The 25090-nt window shown below is 51.1% G+C and overlaps 1 protein-coding gene across 4 annotated transcripts in view; it reads left to right on the forward strand.

Annotated features, from left to right (window-relative positions):
* Positions 1 to 1633: 1633 nt before the first annotated feature.
* Positions 1634 to 25090, forward strand: part of ADAM15 (ADAM metallopeptidase domain 15) — a 49133-nt gene continuing 25676 nt past the window's right edge. For 2 of the 4 annotated variants that reach the window (XM_083416511.1, XM_083416512.1), the window contains exons 1-15: positions 1634 to 2085; positions 9166 to 9269; positions 10254 to 10336; positions 11772 to 11850; positions 13861 to 13937; positions 14446 to 14629; positions 14742 to 14807; positions 15450 to 15518; positions 16259 to 16428; positions 17340 to 17421; positions 19330 to 19484; positions 19594 to 19768; positions 21123 to 21215; positions 23670 to 23865; positions 24740 to 24848. In XM_083416511.1, the coding sequence (XP_083272637.1) occupies positions 1965 to 2085; positions 9166 to 9269; positions 10254 to 10336; positions 11772 to 11850; positions 13861 to 13937; positions 14446 to 14629; positions 14742 to 14807; positions 15450 to 15518; positions 16259 to 16428; positions 17340 to 17421; positions 19330 to 19484; positions 19594 to 19768; positions 21123 to 21215; positions 23670 to 23865; positions 24740 to 24848 (1763 nt within the window). In that variant the 5' untranslated portion in view covers positions 1634 to 1964. The remainder of the gene's footprint in view (positions 2086 to 9165; positions 9270 to 10253; positions 10337 to 11771; positions 11851 to 13860; positions 13938 to 14445; positions 14630 to 14741; positions 14808 to 15449; positions 15519 to 16258; positions 16429 to 17339; positions 17422 to 19329; positions 19485 to 19593; positions 19769 to 21122; positions 21216 to 23669; positions 23866 to 24739; positions 24849 to 25090) is intronic. The other 2 variants (XM_083416513.1, XM_083416514.1) reach the window with 2 other exon arrangements.

A 25090-nucleotide genomic window follows, 5' to 3' on the forward strand; every position in this document is an offset into this window, starting at 1 on the left:
TACAGACTCCGCTAACCCAGAAATAGTACCTCGGGTTAAGAACTTTGCTTCAGGATGAGAACAGAAATTGTGTGGCAGTGGCAGCGGGAGGCCCCATTAGCTACGGTGGTACCTCAGGTTAAGAACAGTTTCAGGTTAAGAACAGACCTCCAGAACGAATTAAGTACTTAACCCGAGGTACCATACACATACACATTTAAGGATTCTTCTGAATCTCTAGACTTCTCACCATCCCCTCCATGGGTCCTATTATTAAATCTTCTCTACTCCATCTTCTCTACTGTCCATATTTTATATACTGTATTTTTTGCTCTATAAGACTCACTTTTTCCCTCCTAAAAAGTAAGGGGAAATGTGTGTGCATCTTATGGAGCGAATGCAGGCTGCGCAGCTATCACAGAAGCCAGAACAGCAAGAGGGATTGCTGCTTTTACTGTGCAGCGATCCCTCTTGCTGTTCTGGCTTCTGAGATTCAGAATATATTTTTTTTTGTTTTCCTCCTCCAAAAACTAGGTGCGTCTTGTGGTCTGGTGCGTCTTATAGAGCGGCAAATACGGCAACTCCATTACTTCCATAGTACTTGCTACGTACATTACAAGTGTTATTGCAGTTCTGCCAATGTTTTCATCTGCTTGCAGCAGTCTCCAAGATAAATTATAAATCTTCCCCATTCTTTGTTAAAGTTTGGTCTTCTTGGTTCCTGAGATTTCCTGTCAGTTTCGCCATTTCGGCATAGTCCAACAGTTTAATTTGCCATTCTTCTCTTGTAGGGACTTTATCTTCTTTCCATCTCTGGGCTAATAGCATCTGTGTGGCTGTCATCACATACATAAAAAGTCTTAGGGGGTAAAGGGGTCCTTTACCTTTACCTATGATTTTTAAAATATTTATTTAATGTATTTATTTCAAAGATTTATATACTGCTTGCCCATCATAAAGCCCTCGCAGCAGTTTACAAAAAGAACGAAAGAATAAAATAATCAGTAAAAATAAAAAGTTTTTTTTAAAAAGCTTTAAAAACCCCAGATTTTAAAAATCGGCCAACATTCTACATATCTGGGTAGGTTTGCTTAAACAGAAATGTTTTTAGCAGGTGCCGGAAAAGACCTGACAACCAGAGGCAGGGAGTTCCGAAGGGTAACTTCTTACAAACGTGGGACGACGACTAGGCGGGTGTTACGCGCGGATTGCAACAGGGCCAGTCCTGCAGATTGGAGCAGCGGAGTGAGCGTGTTTGGAGGAAGGCGATTTGGCAAGTAAGATGATGATATTTTTTATTGTTGTTGTTATTGTTATTATTCTGTTTGGCAACTCCTGTCAGGTCCAAAAATGCCATGCCTCGCCCTTCCCTCTGGGGCAGGGAAATCCCGAAGCTCTCCACCGCCCCCCTTCCCCGCTGCTGCTCGGTGCCAATACCTTTTCGGAAGCAGCGCCGCTTCCCAGCCTCGGAGCCTCTTCTTCGGCCGGGCGGAGAAGCTGGCGCCTCGCCCGCCCGGTGCGCCCTCCCTGGGCGCGTCCCGGCACTGCGCCAGCCGGGTAGGAGGGCGGGCGCGCCGCGGCTTCTCGGGCCGGGCTTTGGCAACGCGCAGCCGGGCGGAGGCTGAAGGTCGCTTGGGCAGGAAGTTCCCGTTCTCGGGCGGGCCCAGCAGCTGCGCTGCAATGCGAGGCGGGAGGGCGGGCGGAGGCGGCGGCGGCGGGGCCGAGGAGGAGGCGGCCCCTGATCCGTTGCAGCCCGGCCCCGGGGAGGGATTTAGCCGGAGCCTTGGCTGCTGCCCTGGCTGCTGCTCCGGAGCCAAGCTGCTCCCCTTCCCGGCCGCCCCGATCTCCGGCTGCTCTCCAAGCGAGCGCCCCGAAAGCGCCGCCAAGGGCGCACGGACCTCTCCAAGGAGCCGGCGGTTGTTGCGCGCTAGGGCGCACCGTCGGGGCGCCTCTTCCCGCGGCTCCCCGGCGGCTGCGAGAGGCGCATGGCGCTGCTTTGGAGGTTCGGCGTACTTCTGGCTTCCTGCGCTCCCTTCGGGGTTGGCGGCTTTCTCCCCGGAGCGACGCCGGAGCAACGCGAAGGCAATTCGAGAGCACGGAAGGACGGTGAGTCAGAGAGGCGTATGCCGTTTACCCCTTTCCCCGCCGCGCCTTGGGGCCGCCTTCACACGTTACTTCTTCCCAAGCGCGGGTCCGTTTGCAGTCAGCTACCACGCAGGCTGACCCGGGAAAGCCGCAGCGGCGTTGGGAATCCCGAGTAAACACGCGTGAAGATTTGCAGCATTAAAAAAAATGGAAGCATAGCTGGGCTTGTTTTGATCTGCTACAACAACCCTGCAAGGTAGGTGGGTTGTTGTGAAGCTTCCTTATTTCAAGTCAGTTCATTGGTCCATCTTCTATATATCCACACTGGCTGCCTAGCAGCAGCAGCAGCTCTCCGTAAAGGTGCTTTTATTGCCAAGCTTACCTGGAGATACTGGGGATTTAACTTGGAGCCCTTTGCATGCAGAGCAGGTGCTCACAATAATAAATCAGGCCAGCATTATTGCGTGTTGCAGAGAAAACAGCAGCTTGTCAGTAGTGAGGTGGGAGAGGTAGGAGCGGAATTTCCTGATGACTCAAGTTGCAGTTCTATTCATATCTGCAAAGAAGTCATTCCCGTTGGATTCGATGGTAAGTGGCGTTCGAATTGCAGCCTCTCTCTTCTAAGCTGTTATACCAGGGTGGGGAAACCTGTGTATCTCTCTCACCAAATGTTTGTGGATTCCAGGTCCCATCATTCCATGCTGGCTGGAGCTGATGGGAGCTGGAGTCTGACATCATTTGGAGGGCCACATCCTTTGGACCTCTGTAAATGCATTTTTATGTGATCCCTGATTGGTTAGGACATGATTGGTCCAGGGCTGGAGTGGAAAACCTGTAGACCTGCAGGTGTTGCTGGACTACAGCTCCCATCATCCCTGACTGTGAGTGCCATTCAGTGTGCATGACCCTGGCCTGCCCAGGCCCTTCATAGGAAATTTTGAGGGTGCTCGGGCACCCAGTGCCCCAGGGAGTTGGCACATATGCCCCTGACCATTGGCCAAACTGGCTGGGACTGATGTGAGCCAGACAACATCTGGAGTGTGACAATTTCCCCATCTCTGCCTGTGGTTTAGTTTATCCCACCATGGAGCCATTGGCCAACCCTCTTCATTGGAGTATGTGATTGTCAGGCAAGATGAAGGTGCCCCTAAGCATGTTCAGAGGGCATTTGCATTAAAAGGTCAAGGTAAAGAGACCCCTGACCATTAGGTCCAGTCGCGGCCCACTCTGGGGTTGAGGCGCTCATCTAGCTTTATTGGTCGAGGGAGCCGGCGTTCAGCTTCCGGGTCACATGGCTAGCATGACTAAGCCGCTTCTGGCGAACCAGAGACGCCGTTTACCTTCCCGCTGGAGCAGTACCTATTTATCTACTTGCACTTTGACGTGCTTTCGAACTGCTAGGTTGGCAGGAGCAGGGACCGAGCAACGGGAGCTCACCCCGTCACAGGGATTCGAACCGCCGACCTTCTGATCGGCAAGCCCTAGGCTCTGTGGTTTAACCCACAGCGCCACCCGCGTCCCTGGCATTTGCATCATCACGCAGTAAATAGACCCATATCAAATATTAGTGGGAAAATTTCCAAAATGGAAGGGGAGGGGAGTTGCTGCTAACAGATTTAACCCCCCCTTTTACAAATTAAGCACTGAGTCATTTAGGCATGTTTTCATTGTGTTCAATGGGATTGCTCTCAAGTAAGTATGACAATAAGATTGCAGCCCTTAACTGCCCTGCCCTGAAAAATAACTGAAGTGAACGCTATAGACAGGTGCCTCTTTGAAAACGTGTCTTGCTCATCTAGAAAGCCGGGGTTGGCACTGTTTTCTGACTGCAGCCTTGGTTGTGAGAGTCTGGGCTTCCTGTATGGCGTTTGGTCTACTCCTCTGAACCAGCAGCCGAAAGAGCCAGTTTTTGCCATAGTTCAGTGGCGGAGCAACTGCAATGCACGCAGGAGGTCTCAGGTTTCATCCCTGGCATCTCCAGGTAGGGCTGCGAGAGACTCCCTCTCTGAAAACCCTGCAGAGCTGCTGCCAGTCAGTGTAGACAGTACTGAGCTTTGATGGGCCTGACTTGGAAGAAGGCAGCTGCCTATATTCCTAGGTTCTCTCCCCATCTTGGGTGGAGGTTGCTGATAGCCGGAGAAGGCAGGTGAGGAGGATTTGGGGGGTGGAAGGGACGCTGGTGGCGCTGTGGGTTAAACCACAGAGCCTAGGACTTGCCGATCAGAAGGTCGGTGGTTCGAATCCCCGCTACGGTGGTGAGCTCCCGTTGCTCGGTCCCTGCTCCTGCCAACCTAGCAGTTCAAAAGCACATCAAAGTGCAAGTAGATAAATAGGTACCGCTCCGGCGGGAAGGTAAACGTCGTTTCCGTGCGCTGCTCTGGTTCGCCAGAAGCGGCTTAGTCATGCTGGCCACATGACCCGGAAGCTGTACGCCGGCTCCCTCGGCCAATAAAGCGAGATGAGCGCTGCAACCCCAGAGTCGGTCACGACTGGACCTAATGGTCAGGGGTCCCTTTACCTTTACCTCCATTTTTTAACAGTGCTTTGAGATGGAGAAATCAGCAGGTGTACTTTCCATGACATTGAAAGGAATACGATCAGCTGCAGGTCAAATTGCTTTTAAAGGCGTAGCTGCAGAAGTTGGCAATGCTAGACCAAACATCCAAGAGTTTGTTTTCCAACAGGTTTATGAAGCCAAGAGCCCTCTCCTCACCGTTAATCTCTCTAGCCCATCCTTGGTTACTCCAGACACGGTTGGGACTACAACGCCCATCCTCTGACCATGGGCAACAATGGCTGGGAATGATGGGGGTTGTAGTCCCAGCAACACCTGGGGACCAAGGTTGGGTGTGGCTGCTCTGTCGGCAGGTAGGCTGCCTCTGAACCTGGAGGCTCCGTTATCTGCTATTCTCGTTATAGTTACCTGTTTGAGAGTTGGCAGCCCTGGTCCTCCGCTTCCAAAACAATGGGGGACCGAGAAGTTTAGGATGAAGGGAGGTTAAAGGCTGCTTTGCGCACGATGCGTTTCAGAATTTATGCCTAGGGATATAAGGGGGATTTTGTGGGATGAGAACAAACCTCCCATCTCTAGACCATTATCTGTCTGTCCTCCCAACATAGAATCATAGAGTTGGAAGAGACCACAAGGGCCATTGAGTCCAACCCCCTGCCAAGCAGGAAACACCATCAGAGCACTCCTGACATATGGTTGTCAAGCCTCTGCTTAAAGACCTCCAAAGAAGGAGACTCCACCACACTCCTTGGCAGCAAATTCCACTGTCCACCAGCTCTTACTGTCAGGAAGTTCTTCCTAATGTTTAGGTGGAATCTTCTTTCTTGTAGTTTGGATCCACTGCTCCGTGTCCGCTTCTCTGGAGCAGCAGAAAACAACCTTTCTCCCTCCTCTATGTGACATCCTTTTATATATTTGAACATGCCTATCATATCCCCCCTTAACCTCCTCTTCTCCAGGCTAAACATGCCCAGCTCCCTTAGCCGTTCCTCATAAGGCATCGTTTCCAGGCCTCTGACCATTTTGGTTGCCCTCCTCTGGACACATTCCAGTTTGTCACTGTCCTTTCCTGCGTGAGAGAGCTGCTACCAAGCCAGGATAAGCGATTCTGGGACTGATCTGGATTAAGTCAGCTTCCTAGGATCGTAAAAAGCAGAGCTGGAGAAACTGCGGTCTTGCCGATGGTGCTGAACTCCACCTCCCATCTTCCCTGACCCGTGGGCCATTGCTGGCTGGGGCTGATGGGAGTCGGAGTCCAGCAATGTCAGGAAGGCTGTGGATTCCCCATCCCTGCTTCACACCTCTGTTAAGTGCAGTTAACCTGTGATCCCCAATTGGTTGGGACGTGTGAAGGACAAAGGCAGGGAACCAGAGACCCTCTTAAAGGTGTTGGACTGCAACTCCCATCATCCCTGACCGTTGGCTGCACTGGCTGATGGGAGTTGGAGTCCAACCAACACCTATGGTTTGGGCAGCTAAGAAATCAGGGGGAGCTGGTAGAGGTTTTTACTGTACTCCTTAAAATCTACTCAACCCTCTGGAAGTGATGGGGGCATTGTATGTCCGTACACTCAGCTTCTAGTCCCTCTCCAATAACAACGCTCTGTTTACGTTACTGTGTACTCCTTGATTCCAAGAGGATCCCCACTCTGGCTTTCAACTTATCCTAAGTGCTGCACAGAAATCCATGTGGCTTCTCCTTGGCCACCTGCTACATTTTTAAACTGGTACCTCCACAATGGATTTTGGCTTTGCCCTTCTTGAGCTCCTGGGCTGCATTGCCTTTCAAGCAACCTTCTGGGGGCCAGATGTGAAAGTGAGCAGAGGAATATGGGCTTCCATCTGGCTAGCAGCCCCTGTGAGAACAGGATGTGGGCCTTTAGCCTGATCCAGCTGGGCCCTTCTGTTGTGCTTTTCATGGAACCGCAGGGTTGGAAGGTAACCCTGAGGGTCATCTAGTCCAACCCCCCTCCAGTGCAGGAATATGCACCTGTCCCTTACCGGGATCGAACCTGCAGCCTTGGCGTTGTCAGCGCTATGCTCTCGCCAACTGAACTATTTTATTAACCTTCACTCAGACAGTCTTCGCAGTTCTTAAATGGTGCAGCAAACAGGCAGTAGCTCATTGGTAGAGCGCTTGCTTTGCATTCAGAAAGTGCCAGGTTCTGTTCCCAGGATCTCCAGGTAGGGTGGGATGAGGCACTTGTCTGTAATCCCTGTTGAGCTGCTGCCAGCCCGTGCACGCAATACTCGGCTAGAAGGACCAACGTTCTGACTCCAGAAGGCGGCTTCCAAGGTTCCTGTTCCAATCAGCCCTACGTTTTGGAATGATGGGGGCTGGAGTCTTGCGTTATTTCTAGGGGGAGGCCCAGAACCCGGTGGCAGAGCGCATGCAGAATTACAGGGTTCAGCTCCCGGTACCTGGAAGCGACTCTTGTCTGAAATCCCAGAGAGCTGCTGCCAGCCAGTGTAGACAATACTGTACTTGATGGGCTGAATCTGCATAAGGCAGCTTCATAGATGGTAGGAAGGAGCTTAGTCCGTCCAAATTCCAGGAATGCTGCTGCAGGCCAGTGTGATCACTCCTGATGTTGATGGACCAAAGATTGATTTAGAAAGACGTTTCCTTTTATCTGTGCAGGTACATGTCAGGTCAAACAGCAACCAGATACACCTTTACCAGGAAATGAGCCCCATCGAACAGAGGCAGGGGATGGTTCTGAATAAACATGCATGGGCTTGTAATGTTAGTCACCTTTTCTGCACCCCCCCCCCACTCCCTGCTTTCAGCTCACCACCCTCCCTTTCCAGCACCATTTAAGCCCTTAAGCCTGTTTCAGCAAAGGCTCATTTGCTGCACATCTCAATGCACTGTGTCGACTGATTCAGCAGTCCTTTCTTTAGTTCCTTGGAGGGGGGGGGGGGGGAGAAGTGTATTGTGTCATAATCTTGCTTGTATTTCAGCTCTAAGGCTGAATTCTGCTCCTGCAAAAGAATAATAATAATACTAAAAAACCTGTGCACAACACCACACAGGTTTCTAGTCCATAAGATCTTCAAAGTCTGGAGAGGGACTCAGAAGGTAGGGCGGATCTAGGGGACCTGTGGCCCCTCTCCAAAGGTCAGACTGCCAGCACTCAAGGTGCTGTATAGGGCTCGGCCTCCCATCAGCCTCCCAGCCAGTATGACTAGTGGTTAGAGATGCTGGGAGTTGGGGAGCCCAGCAATATCTGGAGGGCCGAGGTTCTGTCCACGACTGTTTCCACGCCTTTCAGAAGCTGAACCAATTAAGCCTTGCAACTGTTTATAACAGTGTCTATTTGCATTATTCATTGAGGTGACGGCATAGCAAGCTTTCTCCATGGAGAATCCAGACTTTCCAAGATACTGATTTAATACATGGCTGGGCATAAAAGCTGGTGGGGGGGAAAGGGCTTTCAAGTGGATGGAGCAGAGAGGGAAGGGAGGTGGCGAATGCTTTGTTTTTTTGGCATTCCGTGTTGCGCTGGAGAAGAAATCTGTTTCCGTTTGCATTTAAAGGGGAACTTGTTATATCTGCACTTCCCGGAACAATCGGCAAACCAGAACGCCCTCCTTTGAAATGCGCAGTTCTCCAAATTTTGCAGTTCCGCCCTCCAGCTGAGTGAGGGGTCTTCAAATACATATACCAGGACATTGTGTGCGTCAAAATGCATGCATTAGTCAAAAAGCCATGCAGCAGTGCATTGTGTCTAGGAAAAGGTTATTTTGCATAAATAATAGTTGAAATTGCATTCCAAAAAACAGGCATGAGAAATCAGCACTAAAATCAACAAGGATGAGACCCTCCAAGCACTTTTAATGTGACATGGCACCCTTTTATCATGTATGCAGTGAAACCATAATTTTCATGCCTGGCAAATCTGGAACTGGACTTGCTAATCTGATAACGCTGATCCTCTTCAGTGTTGCTTTAACCCAAGTGCTATTGGATTCATTCTACGTGCCTATTTTGTAGTTTCGTTTTTCACCTGTTGTTAAGTCCCTGTGGTTTTATATGCGTTATATAGTGAAACGAAACCTGGGGGGGGGGGGGAGGAGAAATTGACGCTGAAAAGGAAGGGGAATTAGGTATAAATAGATGAATTGAGCATTAAAGGTAAAAATATGGTTAGAATGTGTTAAGACAATTATAGGATAGAAAACAGAGGAAGATGGAAAGGAATTGCTGAAACAGTTAATAGAAGTGGAATACAAAAAGGGAGGTGTGAGGAGGTCGAGGAAATAAGGGAAAGAAAGATAAGATGTTGAAATTGAAATTTTAAATGGTTTTTGTTTTGTTCTGTTTGTTTCTTTTATTATGTTTGTTTTTTTCTTCTTTTTATTATGTATTGTATTGTATGTTTTTTTTCTTTTTTGGTCTTTTGCAGTGTTGTGTTTAATCTGTTGGAAACTCAATAAATATTATTTGAAAGGGGGGGGGAAAAGCTGGTGAATTTCCACGAGGGCTTGGGGAAAAAACCTAAGCGTAGATTGGAGCCGTGAGCCAAATTTAAGATTGCAGGAAAACACGAAACTGAGAGTAACCCCTTGCCAATTGCCAATTTCAGATGTCGGGACCCAGCGGCCCTGGGATGACAGGACCTGTTCGTGGCCCATCTCGCCAACAATCCTGCGGGGCGGGGAGCCCGTCAGCCTGAAGGAGGCGGCATTGGTGAGTTTCCCTGCCGGCTTTCCAGCTGGAGAGAGATCTGTTAACCGGGAGAAAGCTGGAGGCGGTCGGAAAGGGGGCAGTGGAGCAGCTGTGGTGACGCCGTGACCTCGAGCTGAGCTGGCCAAATGAGCTCATCGCAACCGGTGCCACTCGCCTCCCCCTCTCCCCAAGCCTTCAGCCTGCCCTCCCAATCCTATGCCTGACCCACGGATGCTGGGAGCCTCCAAGCATTTCCGGGTATTACTCCTGGGCAGGAAACGCTGGGTGGGGATGGCCGGGGTGGGGGGAGAGAAGCCGACACCCCTGTGCAACATGCTCGGTCACACACACACACCCCGCTCCCCTTCGCGCCTGCAGGAGGACAATGAGCTAAGCTGGGCGAGGTGCTTCCTGCCATCAAGGGGACGAAGGAAGCTTTTTTTCCCCTGCCCTAGGTTTGGCCTTGGTGAAGGGGGCACTTTTGGAAAGAGTTTAGCTTGCATGCAGAGATCTGGCCCCAGAGGGTGGTCTCAGCCTCTTGCTCTGGCTCACAGTGATACCCAGTGGCGTAGCGTGGGTTGTCAGCACCCGGGGCAAGGCAAGTAATTTGCGCCCCCTAACCCGGGGCAAGGCAAGTAATTTGCGCCCCCTCCCCGCTGCACTGTCCCTCCCCCAGATAGTCCCTCGCTCTCTCTCCGCACCGCACCGCACGCCTGGCACCCTCACCTCCACAGTGCGCGGCGACCCGGCGGCTCGGATCGGATTCGCACAGCCAGCACTGCAGTGAGAGAGAGTGAGTGAGCCAGGTAGGGGCAGAGAGCTGCGAGTGCGAGCGCGCCCCCCCCAGATGTTGCGCCCGGTGTGGCCGGCCCCCCCTGCACCCCCCACGCTACGCCACTGGTGATACCCCTTCTTACTAAGCAGGGGCAGGTGGGATCTGTCCACACAGAAAACATGATGGGTTCTCTGTCGCCTTCTGCCAGCCATCACCTCTCTCCTTTCCAGGGGTCTCAGGGCTTCCCGGCTCGGCTGAGGGTTGTGCTGGAGGTTGAGGGAGATCGCCTCCTCCTGGACTTGGTACAGAATCGGTGAGTTTGGGTTTGCAACATGGGCAGAAGTGGCGAGCGCCTTCTAACCAGAAATCTCTAGCTTTGCCCCTGGAATTACAGTGATACCTCGGGTTACATAGGCTTCAGGTTACAGACTCCGCTAACCCAGAAATAGTACCTCGGGTTAAGAACTTTGCTTCAGGATGAAAACAGAAATCGTGCTCCGGCGGCAGCGGGAGGCCCCATTAGCTAAAGTGGTGCTTCAGGTTAAGAACAGTTTCAGGTTAAGAACAGACCTCCGGAACAAATTAAGTACGTAACCAGACGTACCACTGTATTTTGGCTCCTGCTTCGATACTCGGCAGCCACCATCACATTATTAAAACAACCCACAGGAAATAAAGCAGGGGGCCATGTCCACCATTTTATCCTCACCCCCCTCCCCGAATCCTAGTGTAATCCAGTGGTTCTCCAAGGGTGTCGCGCAGAGGATGGCAAGTGTGGCAGGCAAGATGCGAGGAGAATCAGAGAAACGTTTAAGCATTTCAGTGTAGTACAGGCGACAGCTATTTTTGCTGGTCCAATATGTGTGTGACTGCACATCCACACATCGCCCGGAAGTGGCAGGAATAAGGGGCTTGGGCGGGAGAAGGGCGGGCTTTTGTATGCTCCGTCAACACGTGCAAGGGTCAGGAACGTAACCCCTGTGCAAAATGGCCATTGCCTGTATAGTATTTAAAAAAAATTATTTGCAGAATGTGGCTCGATATCTTCTCAAACTGAGAGCAAAAAGTATCAAGCAACGTTGAGGACAATCCCAGTTGCAATCTTTTTGTTTTCCATTGCATTTCTTACCATTGAAAAGCCCAGTGTGGCACAAGCAAATGTTTATTCTGAAAGTGTGGCCTAGAGAAAAGAGTTTGAGAGCTGCCGTAACCCAAGATCCCTGCAGGATCCGGCTGAAGGGCCACCTAAGCTCAGTCTGATCTGCCTGTGGGGCTCCAGGGTTTCAGAGAAAGGGATATTCCCAGCCCTGTCTGAAGATGCTACAGTGGTACCTTGGGTTACAGACGCTTCAGGTTACAGACTCCGCTAACCCAGAAATAGTACCTCAGGTTAAGAATTTTGCTTCAGTATGAGAACAGAAATCCCACAGCGGCGGCAGCAGGAGGCCCCATTAGATAAAGTGGTGCTTCAGGTTAAGAACAGTTTCAGGTTAAGAACGGACCTCCGGAACAAATTAAGTTCTTAACCTGAGGTACCACTGTATTGGGGATTGAACCCAAGACCTTCTGCATGCAAGTTCTCTGCTAGGGTCCCTCGCCTAAAAATCAGTTAAGCTTCCAGTCCTCATGGTTCTGATTCAAGGGGCGGATTTAAAAAAGGAGCTTTGCTGCCATCTTTTCCCTGCAACCTTCCTGCGTCCTCCAAGTCCACAGTCTGTCCCTTCTGATCTGTATGTCTTCCATCCTAGGGAGCTGCTGGCAGGCACCCAAGGACTCGTCTATTACCTTTCCAACGGGGAGAGGGCGACGCAGCCGACGAGCACAGAGGTGGGCATCTGTTTTTCTGGCTCTGCGCAGCCCATTCCTCCGCTGGCACCCACCCCTGCCGAGATCCAGGGCCTGGGGAGTGTTTATTCCTGGCCCCACCTCCTCTGCCAGCTGGGACTCTGCCACGATGCAGACGTTTCAGCGGAGGTGCCAGCTCCAGGGCTGGAGAAGCAGGCTGAGATCTGAGCGGGCAGCGATTGGCCAGGAAAGAGAGATTGGGGTTCACGGGAAAAAGGTCCAGCCTGTGGGCGGAAACTCTGAAAATGGCGGATTTCACGTTGGGGAAAAGGCAGCTGCCTCAGGCCTTTCATAGTACAGTGGTGCCTCGCAAGATCGTTCCGCGAGTTTTTTCGTTGAGCGAGTTTTTTCGTCTTGCAAAGCACCACTGCAGTTAAACACTAACAACGGCGGGGAGGGGCGGGGAGAAGCAGGACAGCTGCCGCAGCCGATACCTCAGACTCACCCGCGCGTTGTGGCCACCGCGCGACACGGCTGCTGGAGGGCGGCGGGGCTCAGGAGCGCGACTCCGGCTGCAACGCTGGCTGCTGGCGGCAACGGCTCTCTGGGGGGAGCACGCGAGGGGGGTGGGCAGCGGCGCGAGGCAGCTGGAAGGTCAGCCGGAAGGTGGGAGGGAGCTGGAGGAGCGGGGAAGCGAGCGTGCGTGCGTGCAGTGACCGTCGCCATGATAGGAGAGGCAGGGCTGTTTCGTCTAGCGAAGCAAGCCCTTAGGAAAATCCGTCTTGCGAAGCACCTCAGAAAACGAAAAACCCTTTCGTCTAGCGAGTTTTTCGTCTTCCGAGGCATTCGTCTTGCGGGGTACCACTGTATAACCACACTGTGTACCGTTCTGGTTGTTGTATTCTCAAAAAGCTTAAAGACCTTACTTGGAAAATAAATACAACCCAGGTGGTTAAGAAAGCCCAATAGAGACTCCATCTCCTCAGAGTCTTGCGGAAGAGCAATGTCAATCAGCATCTGATGCTCTCCTTCTACCGGTCAGCAATAGAAAGTGTCCTTTCATACTGCATCACGGTGTGGTACGCTGGTTTGACATCATCTGACAGGAAGGGCCTACAGAGGGTGGTGAATACAGCACCAGTGAATCCACTGGATGAAATAGCAGAAGAACGTTGCCTCAGGAGAGTGAGGGAAATTCTCAGGGGTGATTCACACCCTGGCCGGCACTTTCTTGATCTCCTGGCCTCAGGCAGAAGATATAGAAGCATCATTAGTCGCACCAACAGGGTAAAGAACAGCTTCTATCTGTGGGCTGTTAGGCTGCTGAATGAAAAGATAACAACAGATAACTTTCGGGTTTGGTGGGTGTGCGTCAGTAAACGAGGGGAATTAAGACAAAGAGAGCTGAGTGGGGGGTGCTTGTGTAACCTCACTGTATACAAGTTGTACAATAAAGTATTTCAACTGTGGAGCTGGGAAGGGTTAAGTTAAGGGTTATATTGAAAGCACTTTAAGCTGACATGTTTCCCCCAAAGAATTCTGGGAGCTGTAGTTTGTGAAGGGCGCTGAGAGTTGTTAGGAGACCCCTGATTCCCTTACGGAGAACTACGGTTCCCAGAGTTTCTGTGAAGAAGAGGGATTGGTTGTTAAACCACTCCGGGAATTGCAGCTCCTTCAGGGGAGTAGGGAGGCCGCCTGACAACGCTCAGCACCCTTAGCAAACTCCAGCTCCCAGAATTCTTCGGTGGAAGCCATAGAACGGCATCACAGTGCTTTACAACATATGGTGTAGATGTTTATAGACTTGGAAGAGACCACACAGGTCATCGGGTCTAACTCCCGGCAGTGCAGGAATCCTTTATTTGACGCAGGGCTTGAACCCACGGCCCTGAGATGAAGAATCTCTTGCTGTACCGACTGAGCTATCCCAGGTCATGTGTCCCCAGTGGTCAAGGGGGTGGGGCAAATCTTCTGTGAGAAAAGCAGGGGGCAGGCCTATAACGCCAAACCTGGGAGGCTGGGCTTATTCTCCCTGCTTTCTCTGTCTTCCAGGGCAATTGCTGCTATCGAGGCAAGATCCAGGGCTACCGAGACTCCTGGGCCAATGTCTGCGTTTGCTCTGGGCTAAGGTATGAGAAGGGACGCGGGTGGCACTGTGGGTAAAAAGCCTCAGCGCTTAGGGCTTGCCGATTGAAAGGTCGGTGGTTCAAATCCCCGCCGCGGGGTGCGCTCCCGTTGCTCGGTCCCAGCGCCTGCCAACCTAGCAGTTTGAAAGCACTCCCGGGTGCAAGTAGATAAATAGGGACCGCTTACTAGCGGGAAGGTAAACGGCGTTTCCGTGTGCGGCTCTGGCTCGCCAGAGCAGCGATGTCACGCTGGCCACGTGACCCGGAAGTGTCTTCGGACAGCGCTGGCCCCTGGCCTCTTGAGTGAGATGGGTGCACAACCCTAGAGTCTGTCAAGACTGGCCCGTACGGGCAGGGGTACCTTTACCTTTAAGGTATGAGAGGAGATGCTGGATGAGGCAAAGCTCTGTGGGAGGCCGGAGGGATCACCCCTGAGCAGATTCCTTTCACTCTTGCGGTTTTCCCTGGGCAAAAATGTGGCTGACTGTTTTTTTTCTTCCCGCCCTGCCAGTGGTCTGCTGGTTGTGTCCAGCGACAGGAGCTACAGCCTGGAGTCCAGCGCAGAAGAGGATCAGGGTACGAGGGCCTACAGACTGGAGTCCGTCAGGCAAGAGACGGGGGAATGCGTGCTGGTCTCTCTGTCCCGGGGACAGTTCCGCCCGCGGCCACAGCCCGAGCGCAGCTGGACACAAAGGGTGCGTTTTGAACATCTGGGCCAGAGCATTGACCCAGCTGCTCCTGTGTTGCTTATTCTGACCGGCAGTAGCAATCCAGGTGCTTAACAGTGTTTTTCGCCCCGTCTCCCAGGCAAAGCGCGAGGCGGAGCCTGAACGTGGATTCGTGGAGCTGGTGATGGTGGCCGACCAGGCAGAGGTGAGACGATGATCGTACCCCCCCCCCGGCCCCCCATGGCAAAGCCCTTAACACAAACGCAAACACATTCCTCAAGAAAGTTGCCGTCTCTTCTAAAACGCACCTCAAATGTGCAGTTTTACCCAGTGAGGGACATTTCCCAATGGGCCGATTCTTCAAGTTGCCAGATCTCAATGAGGAGAGGTTTCCCTGTTTCTCCTCGTTCCCTCACCGTCCCCATTGGAAACCAAATCCCCGGGGAAATCTGCACTGAATGTTTCCGAAGGTTTAATCTTTGGTAAATCTATTGCAGCCGCGGTACGCAGAAAGGAGTAAGTCTGGTAAGATGACTGGTTGAAAGGGTAAAGAAATCTTTAGATCTTCAAGTCGTGACATACAGAGCTGCCCTAAGTATAATCATACTTTGGAAGTTGAACAGAATCTGTTCCGGAAGTCCGTTCGACTTCCAAAATGGTTGGAAACCAAAGCACAGCTTTTGATTGGCTGCAGGAAGTGTGTTTTGCTCCCGCAGGCAGAAGTGTTTGAGGAGGGGCGTGGCCTGGGGAGAGTTCCGAGGGCCAGACAGAGAGATGCAGAGAGCTGAGCTCGGCCCCCAGTGTCTCAAGTCCCTTCCCACCACCTCCGCTTCTGTTTCCTTTTCAGTTCGAGCTGAACCCCGACCTTAACTGGACGCAAACACGGATGCTGGAGATCGCCAGCCACATGGACGGGGTGAGTGGCTGCCCTAGGCGGATGTGGGTGGCGCACGTGGGAATTGTAGTTTGACGACGTCCTTGGACTCCAGCTCCCATCAGCCAGCATGGCTGATTGTCAGGGATGATGGGAGTTGTAGTCCAAATCCTCTTCCAGGTTAGGGGAGGTTGGCGAGGCAATTCTGTGTTGGGTTGGCCAATGGTCTCCCCTGACGCCAGGCAGCTTCATATATATGGGGGAACTGTCTTTGCTTTTGCTTTTTAAAAGACATTTCTCCAAATACTTCAGTGTTTACCTTGCACGGAAAGTAATTTTGGGGAGGGCTCGGCAGGAAATTCACAGTTTAGGTTGCTGATTCCTTCAGTTCTGCCTTCTGGGCTGAGGTCTCCTGAGGGGACATTTTGATGGCCGACGCTCCTGAGGGATGTTCCTGTCAAAATTCTAGTGGAAGGGATTTCCATAGGTCAGGAATTATCCCTGCTTGGTATTTGGAAGTCTTCTAAAAAAGAAACATCCTGGATTATACAGACAGGGCCTTTCAAATGTGCAATTCTTTGTGAAGCAGCTTTGACTGATGTGCTTGACACTGGTACTTTTTAGTCTGTATACCGCCTTGCAAAATTTATAATTATTTAAATGAATGAATGAATGAAAGCACTCGCCCCTTTTCTCTCTCTTGCCCTCTGCCTTTTACTTTCCTTTCCTTTTTTTCTTTTAAAAACCCGCTCTCTCCCACTTTCTTCCCCTCCTCTGCCCAGTTTTACCGGACGGTGGGTCTGCGGGTGGCTCTCGTCGGCCTGGAAGTCTGGAACAAGGGCAACCGCGTTTCTGTGGACGGTTCCCCCCGGGCGGTTCTGGAGCGGCTCCTGCGGTGGAGGCAGGAAGAGCTGCTTCCTCGGATCCCACACGACAGCGTCCAGCTTATCATGTAAGGAGCCTGAGGGTTAGCCGCCCTGAACCCAGTCTCAGCCGGGAGGGCGAAATACAAATCAAAGTTGTTTATTATTATTATTATTATTATTATTATTATTATTATTAATTAGGAAGGGCTTCAGAGAATCCCTAGAGGGGGAATGTAGGGGGGGCTGACCAGGAGGAGTGCCAGGTGCTTGGCCTGGGTTATGGGTGCTGTGTGTTTGGCCAGGCAGGGGGTGTGGCCTGCACTTTCAATGGGCAGGAATTGACAATAACCAGGGCTGTGGGCGGGGCCTACACTTTTGATGGGCAGGGATTGACACCAACCAGGGCTGTGGGCGGGGGCCTGCACTTTTGATGGGCAGGGATTGACACTAACCAGGGCTGTGGGCGGGGCCTACACTTTTGATGGGCAGGGATTGACACTAACCAAGGCTGTAGGCGGGGCCTGCACTTTTGATGGGCAGAGATTGACACCAACCAGGCCTGTGGGCGGGGCCTGCACTTTTGATGGGCAGGGATTGACACTAACCAGGCCTGTGGGCGGGGCCTGCACTATTGGTGGGAAGGGATTGACACTAACCAGGCCTGTGAGTGGGGCCTGCACTTTTGATGGGCAGGGATTGACACTAACCAGGCCTGTGGGTGGGGCCTGCACTTTTGATGGGCAGGGATTGACACTAACCAGGCCTGTGGGCGGGGCCTGCACTATTGATGGGCAGGGATTGACACTAACCAGGCGTGTGGGCGGGGCCTGGAAATATGATGGGCGGGGCTATCCCACAGCCTGCCCCCTTCGTGCCTGCCCGCTCATCTGTGGCAGGATTCCCTATGTGTACTTTGCTCTGCCTTGTGTAAAACCTTATCTCTTCCCCCCGCCATGCCCCATTTTGGTGATCTTCTTTCTCCTGCTCTGCCCCATAGGGGATCTCCATTCACCGGGGGCTCAATAGGAACGGCCACGCAGGGTTCGATTTGCTCCCATCGCTCTGGCGGGGTCAGCATGGTGAGTACTTCTGCCCCTTGCTTTCTCAGAGACCAGGGTAGTGGCATGTTTCTGGAAAGCCCAGGTAAGCGGGTGCCTGTTGCATTGCTATCTGTTCCACGGAACCAGGGCAGCCTCATTGAAAGCCTTGCCTGGAGTTGCTGTGGAGCTGCTCTTCTGATATTTTGGGGGGAGACTGACCCACCAGATATATCGGGGTTCTGCATTTGTGTAGACGTTTGACCTAGAGTTTGCATTTTTATGTTCATTTGTTAAATGTTGCAGAGCTTTTTGTTCCAGCCAGATTTAATAGTCCTCCCGACCCAAGTGCTTTGGGGCAGCGATGCTGGCGCTCCTCTTTCCTTAAGGGTATTATGGTCTGTAATAATCAGGAGCTGGGATCTACAGACAGCCGTTCTTCTTTTTAAGTGACTTAGATGCTGGAGCTCAGCAGGAGACAGTCGGCCTTTTGCTGGCCAAACTTCCGGGAAGGCCAGTTCAGTTTTATGTTAGATATTTAATGGAAGTAAAACCCCAAGGTATCACTTGCAGTGGTTAAATTTCTGCCAGTAACACTGGGAGCAAGAGACCGTCTCGCCACCTGAAACTGTAAGGGCCTTTTTTCAGGGACTATTGTGCAATTATTGTAGCTGTATATGATGGTTCTTACATTGTGCAGTACTTCACAATCTGTTTTGCTCCGAGATTGTTTCGTATGGTGTGTTTCTTTTGGCCTATTGGCCGTAATAAATTGATTGATGTATGGATATGCTTTTGGGTTTTGGGGTAAATCATGGAGAAGTGGAACAAAACAGAAAGGGTCACAGTCCTGATCTGCTTAGCGGAAGTAGTATTCTGGGAAGAATAGTATAAAAGGAAAAACAAAGAATAAATGAAGTATATAATTTTTAAAAATATAAATAATTAGGTATTCAGCTTTTAAACGCCTGCTGAAAACTTTTCTGTTTCATCAAGCTTATGCTTCACAAGACACCTTTCCACAATATTTATCTGATTCTATTTCATTATATGCTTTTAATGTCGTTTTACATATATAAGGTAACCTTCCGTAGTTTGCACATTAAATTTTTTTCTTACTTGTTCATTGAACCACAGAAAGGGAAGAGAGAGCGTGGAGAAAAACAAGTACATAATCAAGATGAACAAATCTCTTTCTAGTCTCTCCACACAATGCTCTTTCCAATAGACCACAAAACAGTTCCATCTCTCCCCATGGATTATATATCCCACCTCATGTGTTTTCTCTTTTTCTGGATTATATCTGTCGTTTTATCCATCACTGCCACCTCCACACATTCCTGAAGAGATGGTGAATCTGTGTCCTTGCATTTCCTTTCCCACAGGGTTTTTTGCGACCCTTAACTAAGGATCTTTATGAGTTAACAGTATACTGTATATGCAAGTGTTTTTATGAATGAATAAAGGAGGAGTTGTTGTTTAGTCATTTAGTCGTGTCCGACTCTTCGTGACCCCATGGACCAGAGCACGCCAGGCCCTCCTGTCTTCCACTGCCTCCCGCAGTTTGGTCAAACTCATGCTTCGAGAACACTGTCCCACCATCTCGTCCTCTGCCGTCCCCTTCTCCTTGTGCCCTCCATCTTTCCCAACATCAGGGTCTTTTCCAGAGAGTCTTCTCTTCTCATGAGGTGGCCAAAGTCTTGGAGCCTCAGCTTCACGATCTGTCCTTCCAGTGAGCACTCAGGGCTGATTTCCCTAAGAATGGATCGATTTGATCTTCTTGCAGTCAATGGGACTCTCAAGAGTCTCCTCCAGCACCTCCAGGTCACAAAGAGTCAGACACGATTAAACAACAACAAAAGGAGGAGTGTGAATTAGGTTGGCTTGCTCAAAAATGCAAACCAAAGGGAGTCGCAGAGCAATCTCCAGCTGTCTTTTCTCCTCTTCCAGGACCACTCGGTCAGCCCCTTGATGATCGCCTCGACTCTTTCGCACCAGCTAGGCCACAACCTGGGCCTTGACCACGATGGCGCTGGCTGCAGCTGTGACGGCTCTGGCCCTAACTTTCCCCCTGGTCGCAGCTGCATCATGGAGCCACTGACGGGGTGAGCCTCTGCATTCACGTGGGGTCCCCCCCGGGTGGCTGGGTGGACTGCGAAAATGCAGGGGGTTCAAGGACACCCCGCCTCTGACCGTTTCCCTCTTCTCTGCCAGCATCATGCCCGGTTTAACCTTCAGCAGCTGCAGCCACCGGAAGCTTCAGCAGATCCTGCAGAGCGACCGAGTGTGGTGCCTCCTCGACGTGCCGGATCCAGGGCGCCTGGTGGATTCTCGCTGCGGGAACTTCCTTGTGGAGGACAAGGAGGAGTGCGATTGCGGCCTCCTGGTGGTACGAAGGGCACCTCTTTCCGCATCTTCCTCCTCCTCTTAATTTTTTTAATTTATACCCTGCTCATCTGGCTGGGTTTCGCCGCCACTCTGGGCAGCTCCCATCATCATCATCATCAAGCAATAAATAATCAAACAAACATTAAAAACTTCCCTGCCTTCAGATGTCTTCTAAACGTCAGATAGTTGTTTATTTCCTTGGCATCTGATGGGAGGGCGTTCCACAGGGAGGGCACCACTACCGAGAAGGCCCTCCGCCTGGTTCCCTGTAACTTCTCACAGTGAGGGAACCGCCAGAAGGCCCTCGGCACTGGACCTCAGCGTCCAGGCAGAACTATGGGGGTGGAGATGCTCCTTCAGGTATACTGGACCGAGGCCGTTTAGGGCTTTAAAGGTCAGCACTTTTTCACCCCATGCAGATGCCCTTGCTGTGTAGTAGTAGTAAGGTAAAGGTACCCCTGCCCATGCGGGCCAGTCTTGACAGACTCTAGGGTTGTGCGCTTATCTCTAGAGGCCAGGAGCCAGTGCTGTCCGCAGACACTTCCGGGTCACGTGGCCAGCGTGACGAAGCTGCTCTGGCAAACCGGCACCAGAGCAGCACACGGAAACGCCGTTTACCTTCCCGCTATAAAGCGGTACCTATTTATCTACTTGCACTTAAGGGTGCTTTCGAACTGCTAGGTGGGCAGGAGCTGGGACCGAACGATGGGAGCTCACCCTGCCACGGGGATTCGAACCGCTGACCATGCGATCGGCAAGTCCTAGGCGCTGAGGTTTTACCCACAGCGCCACCCGCGTCCTGTAGTAGTAGTAGTAATAATTTAGCCAGAACAGCAAGAGGGATCGCTGCGCAGCGAAAGCAGCAATCCCTCTTGCTGTTCTGGCTTCTGGGATAGCTGCGCAGCCTGCATTCGCTCCATAAGACGCACACACATTCCCCCTTACTTTTTAGGAGGGGAAAAGTGAGTCTTATAGAGCAAAAAAATATGGTAAATAAAAGTTTTATTATTTCTACCCCATCTATCTGTCTGGGTTGCTCCATTTATGAGAGGGTTGTGTTCCGAGGCACGGCACATTGAGGTTAAGTCCTCTCAGGTATGACTCCTCCATATAGAGGCCTCAGCACAGAAGCCTAGGCCCAAAAGGGTCCCCTTGAAGTAGAGAGTTCTCCTGTGTAATTAACGGAGAAAGCTGGAGTTGGTGTGAAGGATGCATCCTCTACGTTTTGCTGAGAGCCTGCTTTGGCTTTGCTCATCTCACTGCGGCCCGGTATAGTTGTGCATGTTAAGCCTAAGCGAGGATCTGGAGCATCCCAGTGGGTTTTTCACTGAACTTATGCCTTTCTCCTTTTTCAGGAGTGTACAGACCCATGTTGCAATGCGAGCTCATGCAAGCTGATGCCCGGAGCCCAGTGCGCCACAGGGGGAGCCTGTTGCCACGAGTGCAAGGTAAGTTATCGGAGCAGAGGAGTGGGGAGGGAATATCCGCCTGTGGTTTCTCAGCCCTGCCTCGAAGGGGTGTTGCGTTCTCATTCACACAAGCCCTCTGATAATTTGACCTTTACGTGAAAGTGCAGAGTTGCGTGTTCCACATAAAGATTTGTATATGTCATTGACCTGTGCAGGAGACCTGCTGGCCTGTGACTGACAAGGCATGTTGGCCCCAAGTCTCTCCTTTTGAGCCCCCAACTCTGATCTTGCAATAGTTATCTGAGGCCCTTCTCTGGGTGCCCCCTCCCTGAGAGGTCCCATGGGTGGCAACACGAGAGCAGGGCCTTTTCAGTGGTGGCTCCCCGCTTGCAGAATGCTCTCCCCCGAGAGGCCTGCCTGGTGCCATCAATACATACATTTAGACCCCAGACAAAATTATTTTTTTCCACCAGGCCTTCAGCTTTTAATCTCGGTCTGCATGCGATGTTCTAACCCTGCCTTTTAAAAATGTGAATGTGTTTTGATGTGAATATTATTTGATTGATGTTGTATGTTGTTTGAGTTGCTTTTTTGTGGCAAATAATTTTTATGAACTACGATAATTTAGGGGTGTGTTTGCAGCACACAACTCCTAATAGGCATTTTTATGATTGGTCCACCTCCTTGATGGCCAGAAACTTGATTTATTGCACTAATTTGTTATACTGCTTAATGTTGCAATAGGCTTCCAAGCAGTTTGCAAGTATTAAAATCAGTTACAATGAGAAATAGCATTTTCGTGTTCCTAGCTTAATAATAATAATAAATGTAAATAAATATACAGTAATAAGAGGACGCGGGTGGCGCTGTGGGTAAAAGCCTCAGCGCCTAGGGCTTGCCGATCGAAAGGTCGGCGGTTCGAATCCCCGCGGCGGGGTGCGCTCCCGTTGTTCGGTCCCAGCGCCTGCCAACCTAGCAGTTCGAAAGCACCCTCGGGGGCAAGTAGATAAATAGGGACCGCTTACTGGCGGGAAGGGAAACGGCGTTTCCGTGTGCTGCGCTGGCTCGCCAGATGCGGCTTTGTCACGCTGGCCACGTGACCCGGAAGTGTCTCCGGACAGCGCTGGGCCCCGGCCTCTTGAGTGAGATGGGCGCACAACCCCAGAGTCTGGCAAGATTGGCCCGTATGGGCAGGGGTACCTTTACCTTTACCTAATAAGAGTACATTCATTTGAAAAAAGGAATATACAACGGAATAGACAGGCAGTCCGAAGTGTTGGTATATATATGATTTTGGAATAGTTTTTTGCCCTTGTTCCCCCCCCTTTTTTTCTTTTAGTATATAAACTTTGTATACATGTTGAAAATTATAGTAGCCTTGTGATGTATTATGATAATCACAGCCTTGTGATGTATTATGATAATGTTTACTGATCTAACATAAGAACTTTAATAAATAAATAACATTCTAATAATAATAAAATAAAATAAAATTGTATACCGCCCTTCATCTACAGATCTCAGGGCAGTTCACCGCATAACTCTGATTCTCCTCACAGAGCTACAGTTCCCAGAGTTCCCTGTGAAGGGGGATTGATTGTTAAATTGCTCTGGGAGAGGGATGACGGGGGTCTCCTGACACCTCTCAGCCCCCTTAACCAATTCTTTGGGTGGAAACCATGACTATTCGTAGCGCTTTAAATGTTGGGTGTGGCTGGGGCCAGAGGCGTGGCGAACCCCTCCTCCCTTGCAGGCTCTGCCAACACCTGTGTCCCTCTTCCTACCGTCTTTGGCTTATACAGCCTAGGACCCTCGTACCTACGGGACCGCCTCTCCTGGTATGTCGCACGGAGGACCTTACAGTCTTCAAACAAAAACATCCTGGAGGTCCTGGGCCACAGGGAGGTTAGGCTGGCCTCAACCAGAGCCAGGGCCTTTTCCACTGTGGCCCCGATGTGGTGGAACACTCTGTCACAAGAGACTAGGGCCCTGCGGGACTTGACATCTTTCCACAGGGCCTGCAAGACAGAGCTGTTCCACCAGGCCTTTGGCAATCCTCACAGAACTCTAGCCCAGTAGGACAAATAATAATAATAATAATAATAATAATAATAATAATAATAATAATAATAATAATTTATTTTTATCCCGCCCTCCCCAGCTGAAGCCGGGCTCAGAGCAGCTAACACAGTAAAAATAACACAGTTTACATAAAATTGCAATCAATTAATTGAAATACAGTGGTACCTCGGGTTAAGTACTTAATTCGTTTCGGAGGTCCATTCTTAACCTGAAACTGTTCTTAACCTGAAGACCACTTTAGCTAATGGGGCCTTCTGCTGCTGCCACGCCGCCAGAGCACGATTTCTGTTCTCATCCTGAAGCAAAGTTCTTAACCTGAGGTAATATTTCTGGGTTAGTGGAGTCTGTAACCTGAAGCGTATGTAACCCGAGGTACCACTGTATATTCTAAAATCAATTGTCCTTCGACAGCTCCGCAGCGCAGGATTTCTCTGCCGGGAAGCCCAGAACGAATGCGACCTCCCTGAATACTGCGACGGTACCTCCCCGCGTTGCCGGGCCAACGTCCACAAGCAAGATGGGACACCGTGTGGGGAGGAGAAGGCCGTCTGCTATGGAGGGGTCTGCCCCAATTACTTGAGCCAGTGCCAAGAACTTTGGGGCCCTGGTGAGTTGGCGTTTGGGGCTCTGTGCGGGGGGAGGTTTTTTTTCAAGGATGGGTTGGGGCGAGCTCCCAAGAAGGCCTGGTCTGCTTCCTAGCCTCATCCGCACCATGCATTCAAAGCACGCTTACACCACTTTAAAATCCATAATTCAGAACACTTTAGAACTTAAGAAGAGCCTCCTGGATGAGGCCAATGGCCCATCTAATAGCCAGCATCCTGTTCTCACAGTGATCAACTGCAGGCAGGTTCCGAGCACACCAGCTCCCTTTTTTCAGGGCTGGAGTCTATTGCAGGTCAGCACAAAGAAGCAGAGCCAGTGGTCAGTGAAGTTAACTTTTTATCCAAGGAAACAAACGTCCAACTCTTCAACCCTTCCCAGTAGGCCTTGCCCCCCCCCCAATGGAGCAGTTGCCAGGACTGGAGGTCCCTGCCTTCTGCCCTTTCTAAGGCTCCCCCTATCCCCAAAGTTTCCCAAGTGTTCTCTATTTACCTCTGCACACTTCTGTTCCGCTTCCCTCATTATTCTCACGGGATCATAGATTTGGAAGGCACCCTGAGGGTCATCTAGCCCAGCCTAGTGCAGGACTGTGTCCCATACAGGAATCGAACCTGCAACCTTGGCATTGCCAGCACCAAGCTCCAACCAGCTGAGCTATCTAGCTATACGATAGGTTCCTCAGTGTTAAATAACCACACATACACAATTTTTAGTGAACGTTCCCTCGTAGTTGCTGACAAAGATTTATATGGTTCTTTTGCCTGTTAATTTTTCCATTTATTCTCAAGCCATGACTATCAAAATGGCAGCAGGCTGCTTCTGTCGTTGGCTGTCCTGACTCTCTCTCTCTCTCCCTCGGTCTCTCTCTCCTCTGGCAGGTTCGGTCCCTGTCTCGGACGCCTGTGTGGCCTCTTTGAATGGCAGAGGGGACCTGGAAGGGCACTGTGGTCAGCAAGCTGATGGCTCCTATTTGCCGTGTTCAGAGAAGTGAGTGCTTTCCCTGTAAGGATGGGGGCCAGTGAGGGGGTGTGGCCTATTTGGAAGGGGCGTGGCCTCTTAACAGTTCCAAGGACCAGATCAAGCTGTCGGGGGGGGGGGGGCAGATTCTGTCTCCCAGGCCTGAGGCTCACCACCCCTTGCACAGGCAGACAAGACTAGCTTCCCTGGTTTTAGGCAGGTTTATCTTTACTGGGGATGCGGGTGGCGCTGTGGGATAAAGCCTCAGTGCC

The sequence above is a fragment of the Podarcis tiliguerta genome (genome assembly GCF_965153285.1).
Source record: "Podarcis tiliguerta genome assembly, chromosome: 16".
NCBI classification, from domain to species: domain Eukaryota; kingdom Metazoa; phylum Chordata; class Lepidosauria; order Squamata; family Lacertidae; genus Podarcis; species Podarcis tiliguerta.